At 37.2% G+C, this 10,090-nt stretch overlaps 1 protein-coding gene across 2 annotated transcripts in view; it reads left to right on the forward strand.

Annotated features, from left to right (window-relative positions):
* ccbe1 (collagen and calcium binding EGF domains 1) overlaps positions 1 to 9,390 on the forward strand; it is a 32,179-nt gene extending 22,789 nt beyond the window's left edge. The window contains exons 6-11 of one of the 2 annotated variants that reach the window (XM_041970362.1): positions 1,456 to 1,562; positions 2,833 to 2,941; positions 3,429 to 3,559; positions 5,489 to 5,524; positions 8,459 to 8,494; positions 8,868 to 9,390. In XM_041970362.1, the coding sequence (XP_041826296.1) occupies positions 1,456 to 1,562; positions 2,833 to 2,941; positions 3,429 to 3,559; positions 5,489 to 5,524; positions 8,459 to 8,494; positions 8,868 to 9,128 (680 nt within the window). In that variant the 3' untranslated portion in view covers positions 9,129 to 9,390. Of the gene's footprint in view, positions 1 to 1,452; positions 1,563 to 2,832; positions 2,942 to 3,428; positions 3,560 to 5,488; positions 5,525 to 8,458; positions 8,495 to 8,867 lie in introns of both variants that reach the window. The other variant, XM_041970361.1, reaches the window with a different exon arrangement.
* The last annotated feature ends 700 nt before the right edge of the window (positions 9,391 to 10,090 follow it).

Genomic DNA, 10,090 nt, shown 5'->3' on the forward strand with positions numbered 1-10,090 from the left:
TGCTCCTACAGGCAGGGCTGAGACAAAGCCAGAGAAAATGACCTAGGTTTATTGACTAAATGTCAGTGTTTTAATATTGTTGGTGAACAAAAGATTGGTGAAGTATAAAAGAGACTATGTGCTCTATCAGGAAAAGTGGTTAGATTTTATCCATTCACTTTGACAAAGATTGTTATTACAGTAAGTAGTTCTTAGGCAACTTGCCTAAGTCAATCATCCATCACATTTAGGTCTTGCATATGACAGGAGCTGGGTTTTTATGTAAATAAGAAAAGGTGAAAAAAATTAAATGCTGACAAAACTTCCATTATTGTGAAAAAAAAAATGTTTTGCAGATCCCATGTGACCTGGCAAAGATTAAAATGACTTGATTCACCAGCTGTTTCCAGCCTGAGCCAACATATAACAAACTGATTGAAGTGTTTGTTTGTTTTTTTGTTTCTTTTTTTTAAAGGAGGTACGAAATCAAACAATACTAGTCATACCAGTAAATTCAAATTATGCCTTTGTGTGATTCTCCTAGTGGCACAGCCTTATCCTCAGCTTTGTGTTTTGTCAGCTGCATGCTGAGCAGAACAACCCTGTAAGTGTGTGGATGCTTTTACACCTTCACATATAAAGCTGCAGCTTTCTGCTAACTAGAAATACTCTAGACTACAGCTTGCAATTTAAGCAAATAGTTGATCCTGAAATATATTTTGCAAATCACTCACATATTATTCTAATTTTATACAAGCCAAAAGAGTGATAACTGCTGCAGCACTGCTTCATTTAGCGCTTCAGTTCAGCTGCCCAACCCTCTCAAGACTCTTGCACAAATTACATGCACCCCTCTTATTACACCCACATCAGATAAGATCTGATCAGATTAGAGAGACTACTGAGGCACATTGTCACCTCCTAAAATAAAATTATTTAATTTTAGACTTAATATTATTTGACCATTGCTAATAGTTTAAAGTAATGTACTGTAAATAGCATGAGTTTAGCATTGATTTAAAAATGAACATTAAGCCCAAGTCATATAAAATACTGGTAAATATTACTACCAGTCAACCTTAGAATAAAATATACATTTTTGGTTCATGATACCCAGCCACATCTGCTTTTACTGAATTTGAATCACTACCAACTTGGCCTATATACCACTGAGCAGTGGTGACACTATGCTGCCTAGTTTGTTTGCTGGAAACCTGATTTACATTTCCTTTTTGCAGACCTATACTTCATTTTTGCTTCACTCATGAATGGAAACCTGGCTAGTATTGCAGATTTCCTTTATTATCCCACTATATTGTCTGTTAGCACATGCACTTTCCAAAAGCCCATCAAACTGCCATCAAATTAGCTTAAAGTTGTATATCAAAATTTAAGCATTTTCATTTTTTAAGTGACATTTTTCTGAACATCTTCCAGCAGCTTATATGACGCGATCATTTTCTCATTCCCCAGCAGTTCATCTCTTTGAGAAGTGCGATAATGTAATGAATGCTGAAACGTGCTCAGCCACATGTGAGGATTTCCTCCAGATTAAGATGTCCGTCCTGCAGCTGAAACAGAAGGTAAGGGACAACAGGAAACTTGAATTTCTTTCATCCAGTTGACTTTGGATAGGCCAAGCAGAAATGCATCATAAAACATTCAACAGACTTTGTTTTTTAAGCCAAATGTACAATTTACAGTTTACAGTAGCTTATATTTAAGGAGTCTGTACATGACTGTATTTTAGCGACTACAGGCTTTACAACCCTTTATTCTCTAATTTATAAAAGGAAAAAAGACTGAAAATATCTCTTGTGTTGATCAGATAGATTTTTTTTTATCCATACATATAAATTTGTTTAAAATTTATATAAAACCCAGCAGTTAATTACACAAAGGAAAACCATTTTTCCTTTGTGTCATTGCAGCCTATCTGAGCACGTGTCTGTCAGCAGTAGTACTCAACACCCTCCACTGCAACACATGATCTATTACTTCCAGCTCTGTGGTCTAGATGCCCCCAGAGTCACACTATGTATATACAGTGTAATACAGCATATATTAGGAAAACAGCCTAAAAATACCATTAACTCTGCTCACAATACTGTTTTAAAGTTTATGAAACAGTGTATTCTCATATATTCATATCAAAGGAAAGTTAAAACCAGTTCAGTTCAAACACCTGTTCCCAAGGTCGCGGGCTACAGTCTTGCACAGCTCCTGCTAATCAGCAGGTGAACTACAACCTTGCTCAATGTGTGTGTATGTGAGTATTTGTGTGTGGACATCTGCTTCTACATCTTGCATGAATTCTGAATCAGGAATTAAGCCCTTCCAGCATTGCTAGGTGTTTAACGTGTTTCCCACAGGGCTTGCCAAATCCACATGATGTTACACAGTTCAAAGATAACTTTTTCGTAAGGATGCCACTTAGCATATGGAGCAGGATTTTTTCTGGCTATGTTGAATAATGCAGAGGGATTGCCTGACCACCATCTGGTTTGGTTACAGCTTGTTATTTGGTGCAGTAAGAAGATCCGCTTTCATCTTTGGCATTGGATAGAAATTTAGCATAATCTTACTTGATGTTGGCTCGCCAGTGTGTAATTTTCCTGTCTTGTTTGACAGTGGAGATCTTTATGAATGATTTTAATGTAAAAACATTTTGAAACCAAATTTATAATGTAGCCATGTGGTTAAATATTTGCATGTTTTATATCATTTCCAAATGGTCCAAATGAGGGGGAAAAATCAACTACTTCACTTATTTTTAGTTTGCATTTATCTTTTCATTCAGACTTTGTTTTTAATGGTTTTATTCTTTGTTCTTTTTTCTCATTTCTTTCTAAGATGGCATTGCTGTCAAATAGTGCTGACATCCCTGTGCAGATGACCAGTGAGAAAATCTCAACCTCACCTGTATATTTACCAGGGCCGCCAGGTTCTCCTGGACCTCCAGGTAAGACACTGAAAGAAATCATAGGACTGCATCAAATTCTGCAAGAGTGAAGGAAACTGCATGTACAAATTATCTTATGAAGAATTTACAGCCATGTAAGGATGTCCTCTTCCTTTTGACATGCTAATGAACTGATGGACATTTCTCATCATGAGGATAACATAAATGTCTAAACTTCATGATAAATGTTAAAACATTTCAAGTCTATGAAAAGTCATTTGAATGTGTAATGAAACAGTGATGATTAATACACATGTAAAATCTTAAGCCTCCTGGGAGCTTTAAAGGAGTTGATGAGATTATGTCAACAAATAAAAGAGAGGGAATTCTAGATTTTTGGACGGCTGGACCAACAAAACAGTGCCATGTTTATTCTTTGTCACAGGAATAGCTAAAAAGCATTTTATAATTATAAATGATTATCTTTCATGTTTGTTTTATTTCTGTGCTCACTTTAGTTTCTAATATCAAGCAATCATTCTTTTAGGAGATCCAGGACCAGAGGGCCCTTCGGGAAAGTTGGGGCCTCCTGGGCCACCTGGTCCTAGAGGCTTAATGGGACCCATTGGACCCACACCAGACCTGTACCACATAAAACGAGGCCCTCGAGGACCTGTGGTCAGTTAATGTGCATCTGTTTTACATACAGTTAATCATTGAGTCTTAATCAAACGGTGAAAACTCTAACCATGTGTGCAGACATATTACCTCAGTATTTGTGCTCAGTATAATTTGTCACATTCGTGTCTGTTTAAATTTGCTTACCTCATTTATTATAGACAGGATTGTCAGGGTAAAACTGTTCTCCTATTTGGCTCTTTTTCTGAGGCAAAAATGTGGAAAATAATTGTTTAAAAAGTCAAGTGCTCCAGTGTTCAAAGACATGATTCAAAATAAGATTATAGTTTTTGTCCTAATTCTGATTAGATATTTAACCATTCTCTCAACCAGAATTGGTAGAGTTCCTTGAAACGTAATGGTTTTCTGTATGGTCTTGCTTTTACATTCAACCCTGACTATTTTTGTCAGGGTTGAGATCAGATTTTGAGAAGGCTGCTCTAGTAGTTTATTATTAATCTACATTATCCATTCCACAACCAGTTGTTCCTATGAAAAATACCCAAAAAACATAATACTTCTTTGCTCCTATCATAAAACTTTGCCTCATGTAACTTAGTTGAGCCTAAAGACATTTGTTGTGGACCAGTAGCTGTCGTGGATGGCAGCCATTCCTGTAACTGTGAAATCCATTGTACAATAATACAATCATTTTGCCCCAGAATCAGAGCAGCTCTGAAAAGTATTTGAAAACCTAATATTGCCTTAACCTTCATGTCCATGATGAGTGTATGACCGTAACTGTATACAATCAAGAATGAAAATGGTTCCTGGTGTAATAAATTAACATTTTGATATAAAGTGCAAGATTCATCTTCACATCTGTCTTTGCTTTTGTTTTTGGTTGGTTCAGCTGTACAACTTTGCAACAAAAGCTATATTATTAGGAAAAGAAGTAAGACCTGGAAACTCTCCTACTACTTCAGCCCATACAGATTTTATGAGGTTCTGGGATTTACTCGCCAAAATAATAATTTAGTAACCCTGCATCATGAGACAGGCCCAGAGAGAGACAGAAAATACACCCTCTTAGAGCCCCTCATTTTTGCAAGGTGAAAAGGGATGACACATAGTAATGGTAATAACAACAGAGAGGACTGAATCCATTTACAGCTCTAGTTGTTTTCCTTGGCTTGCTGTGTTTTTTGTGCAGTGCTCAGTCTTGCCTATGTGCGTGAACCCTCTGTGATGAGGTGTGGGATCAGAATCAAGAATGTGCAAGATGTGACCATTGAGGCATATTTTTATTTTTTAAAGCTTTCGTGTTTATGCAGTCTCGTTATTGATAAATCAGACCATCAACACCTGCAATCAGTCATATTAAAAGCTGCAAGCACACTGTGAAGTCAACAACAGTGTTTTCACTATAGAGCATATAAATAGATTTGTCAGTGTGAATCCATGTTTGCAGTCATATTCAAAGTCTGTCAGTACAGTTAATCAGTGCATATGCTGGGAAAGTCTGACTATGAGGGTGTCGTTCTCCCGTCACACAAAAAACTGATTAGTTTCTCAGCACAGTTATGAGGTTAGTCCACCAGGTCACGTGTTTGACTGCTTGTCGGTCTTTGAGAATGAATGTGTGACTCAGAGGCTTTGTACTGATCTGAATATTGGCAATACTTCCCAAACAATGTGTTCACCCGTCTTTGAAGATGATTATCCCAAGAAAGAGATCAAAACACACTCTGCCATTGATCTAAAGTCCCCCAGGAAAGGCCTGGAGCCTGGCACATTTCACTTAATCGCTCACTGGAACATGATAAAGATAACTATTTTTTTCGGATTTAGAAAGAGTTTGAGTCAGTTTTTTCACCGGGGGCTAAAGAAAACACAAAAAATAGAAACCAGAAAAATATTTAGATTTATATAAAGGGTTAAAAATATATAATCTGTTTTTTTTTTTTTTATTGTTTGTTTTTGCAACAGGGATCTCCAGGAGCACCAGGAAGGGATGGCCTGAAGGTGAGAACTTGTGTGGTTTTGTTTTAGATAATAATCTCCTTTCTGTGTATTTTAAAATATAGCTTCCCTGTAAGACTGAATCTCCAGCAAACTGTCCATGAGGCAGCAGAAGCTTTACCCTTAGCTTACTGTGTCATATCTTAAAATAAATAAACCTAAGTTCAAAAGTACCTAATGAGATTTGCCAAGATCATGTCAATCAAAGGAAATTTCTAAGTAGTGTAGTTATTTCTCAATTTCTCCTGAATTGGAAGCACAAGATAGATGCCAGTAAACTTGCTAATCCTAAATAGGCAGAGTTTATTCCTGCAGATGACATGATTATTTAACTGCAAGTTGCTGCAAGTTGGTGTGCCAAGCTGTAGTCTGTCAAGTTTCATTTACAATGTGATCTTAAACACTGCAATATTCTTAAACAATGGCAACATCTTGGGATTACTGTCCTGACTGAGGTCTTCTTAATTGATCATCATGTTTTTTACCTGCAAAGATTTCTTTTTTTTTTTTTTTTTTTTTTTTTTTCTGCAGCCTGAGCTAAAATTGGCCCAGGTTATTACAAGATCAGCTCATAGTCATTACCTAAACTAAACTATTAAGTGTGCAAGCCAGTAGCTTCTTCCTGACCACACTAGTGATCTAAAGCTACCATGAATGTTTTTCCTCCTGGAGAAACCCACAGCAAATTGTTTAAAAAGGAAGCTCTGGCAGATTAGTCTCAGATTAAGGCGGCACAAAGAAGATTCCATCCTTATTACAGTGATATTTGTACTTGCGTTTTTTACATTTTTTGTATTTAACCAGATTTATCTGTACCTTCTTGCTCATTTTTGTGATATCCTTAGAGAGAAAATCAGAGAGCAGTTAAGGTCAGGAAAACAATTGGGCCATCTGTGGTTTGTATTGAGCCATTTAGGCTTGATCAGGCCTCTGCAGTGTGTTTGAATATGTCACAGCTGAGTTAGGAAATGATGTGCTCTTATTCAGATGAGGAGTGCAGAAAGAGGTGTTAGCTGATCATTTTAAATGGGAAATAAAGCAACTGTATAAACATCATTGGTGACTGTGACAGTTGATTCTAAGATTAGCCACAAAGCGTAACGCCTTTAAAAAACTCATCAACATCCTGTCAACCTTTGATTTAACCCACTTGTTTGTGGTGAGTACAGCATGCGAGCAGTGCTGTGACTGAGGTTTGTTTCCTTGCTTTGAATGGAAAGCCAAGGCTTCCTGATCCTGCAAGGTGTCAAAATCAATTTAGAGTGAGAGCAGCCAGTTCAGGTAGTTCAGGCAGCTAATATATGCAGCAAACTTTGAAGCATAATCAAAGATAAAAGTGAACTTTAAAAAAGACAGCAGTGTGGTTTTGATGGCTTGAAAAAAACTAAGTTTGAAATCACAAAATATACACCATTTTAGGGTTTTTTATATGTGAGCATGTAGACTAAAAGCTCTGAAGGTCCTCATCACAACATTGTTAGCTTAGTTTTTTAATTCATTTTATAGAAAGTCTTATGTTCATCTTTCTTCTTGCCACAGTACCTTGGTGTTCTTTTAGTTCAGCTGGGATGTTTGTGTAGATAGATTGGAGGGTGATGGTAATCTGCCTCACCGAGTAACAAATCCAAACCATCTGCCAAAACACTCACAGCCTCAGTGTGACCCTGAGCCTGCCCAACAAACACATCAGCAAGATCAATGTGTGCTACTGGAAATTAACAAGCTATTCTTATATCTAACATTCAAGCAACAATGTACATTGTTGTCCAGAGGTTATAATTACTCAAGGGAAAACACAGTATACATTTACTCACTGTCATGCCAAAAATATAAGACGAAATTAATGCAAAGTTAGCCAACCAGTGAAACCACAATTCCAGTTGGAAGTTTTCAAACATTCATTATTTATTTTACCAAGGATCAATCCAGTGAAAAAAAAAAAAAAAAAAAAAACACAAACATACAATAAATCTGTTGTCATCTAATCACACTAACATTGAACTTTCTGAACAACTTGCTCAAAGTCTTTCCCTGTCAAAAATATGTTGACTGTGTCTGAAAGTGGCTAATGGAACTAATTGTGCCATGAGAGGAGTGGTCAATCTGCTGAGTTAGCTTCCCCATAGTAAAGGAACACTTGTGTATCCAGTTCTTGAGGTTTTTTGTTTTTGTTTGTTTTGTTATTAAGATGAACGTTCTGCTCTAAAATAATAGTGTCCTGAAGAAATCACTGAAAATCCAATAGTGTTCATAGATAGAATGAGTATGTATGACCTTCTAATCATCACTGTATGTCTTCCCAAGATTAAATTAGCTTGCATGGCTTTAAGTTTAAAGACTTGTCACATAGCACAGCTAACTATCACTTATCATCACATTTTATTTGTATTTAATTCAACCATAGGCTGGAGTTTCACAGACTTCAGTCCTGGAACTGTTTCTTTTCATTTTTTAGAGACAACAGCTCTCAGTGGGAATAAATAAGTGGGATTTTAAGTTAAATAGTGAACTTCATAGATGACGGTTAACTTTGTGCTGTAACTTTAGGGAGAGCTAGGTCAGCTGTTTTTCAGGCTTAACACTAATCTAAAGCTGAAGAGGGCCACATATGAGCTCCAGCAACATATTTAATGTACAGATATGAAAGATTTGTTCTCTCAGCAGAAAAAGCATTTTTAAAAAAAAAAAAAAAAAGTTCCTTCACCTGGCTAAGTCAGTAATAGAATAGATATGTATCTTCGCTTTTCTTCAAAATGATGTGCTTGCTTTTTTTCCTGTTTTTAATCCTCATGGCTTTGGCTCATTCTGCTCTTTGCTCTCTCTCTTCCTCCTCTTCTGGCTGCATGAAAATTCCCTGAGTAAATTATTATAAATTCTTCTCATGCTTTTCCTCCCTCTGTAATTCATCTAAACTAAATATTTGTTTTGTTTCTTCAGGGGGACAGAGGAGCTCCTGGGCCTGCTGGACCACCAGTAAGATGGAGCTTGTCCATACTGATGCCACACTATTGTTATGTTTTTATCCAAAACAATACAGTTCAATTATAGCAAAGCTTAAAGCAGGCCATAGGGGACTCTGAAAGTTAAACAGTGCAGCTGATGATACACATTCTAAATACCCTGTTAGATAAACATGATGGTGCTAACAGTAACAAATGTTATTGTTAGCACCATCAGAGCAGCCTGAGACTTGGTATCTAAGGTTGCTAAAGTAAAAGCACAGAGATGTGCAGGAAACAAAATCTTTATTCTGTAAAGGGGAATTTCAAATTATGTAAATAATTTTTGCAATTTTAAAAAATATATACTCGACTTATTTGTGTATTTTGTTATATTTCACCCCCAGGGCCAACCCGGCTCCTTTGACTTCCTGCTCCTTCTGATGGCGGACATCCGCAACGACATTGCTGACCTGCAGAGCAAGGTGTACGGTCAGTCAGGGAACTCTCCAGAGGAGGAGATTCCTCTGGCCCCCGACAGCTGGGGAGATTCCCAGGACAGCTTGGACACAGGTTCAGGGGAGGCCTATAAGGAACCTTCACCTCAAACAGGCAGAGGATCCAAGAGGAGCAGAAAGAGGAAACCAGCACGAGAGAGAATAAACTGAGCGGACTGGAGTGTATGAAGGCTGGTTTTACATACTTTACATGAGGTGTAAATATTGAAGTGGCTTTTTATTTAACTGACCGTAAAAAGAACTAAATGTATGACATTTTCTCATAGATGTTTATTTTTGTATGATATGCAAATTTTTGTTGTTTTTGGTCAAATGGGAGAAGACTGTGCCACTGCGTGTCTTGTTTTTATTGTCTACATTTTGAAATGTTCACACGTTCCTCCTCAGCACATTAAACCCATTTCTAGTAAAAGAGGTTTTCTCATTCTTTATGGTGCTGTATTTATTTATTTATATTTTATGTAAGAAAGTGAACCAATGATAGCCTGTCCATCATGTCTGGTTCAGTCAAACCGACTGTCCAAACCCCTAAAAGATGCTCAGTTTAGAAATGTGTTCAGAGTTTCAGGAGATGAAGGTTGTCCCATTCTGGTCTGAAGCAGGATTCTAGCTGCTCAACAGTCCTGGATCTTCATTGCTGGATTTTCTTTTCATTGCATTCTGAGTGAAAGGTCAGGACTGCAGACAGGCCAGTTCAGCACCCATTCTATTCTCCTGTGAAGGATCCATGCTGCTGTGATGGATGCAGTACGTGATTTAACATTATCTTGCTGAAATTTGTAAGGCCTTCCCTGAAAGAGACATATCTGGTTGGGAACAGATGCTGCTATAAAACCTCTTTGTGCTTTTTAGCATTGGTGGAGTTTCACAGATGCAAAAGCTGGCCATGTCATAGACACTAATGCAACCCTGTATCATTGTCCACTGATAACAACTCTTTTATTTAGGACACGGTGTCCATAGTTTAAACAAAATAAATAAAAATTTTGTTTCATCTGACCACTTTTCACTTTGCCTTGGACAATTTTAAATGATCTAGCCCTGGGAAGATGGAGGCATCTCTGGATCATGTTCACATATGGCTTGTTCTTCACATGATAGAGCCTTAACCT

This window comes from Melanotaenia boesemani, chromosome 19 (assembly GCF_017639745.1).
Source record: "Melanotaenia boesemani isolate fMelBoe1 chromosome 19, fMelBoe1.pri, whole genome shotgun sequence".
NCBI classification, from domain to species: Eukaryota; Metazoa; Chordata; class Actinopteri; order Atheriniformes; family Melanotaeniidae; genus Melanotaenia; species Melanotaenia boesemani.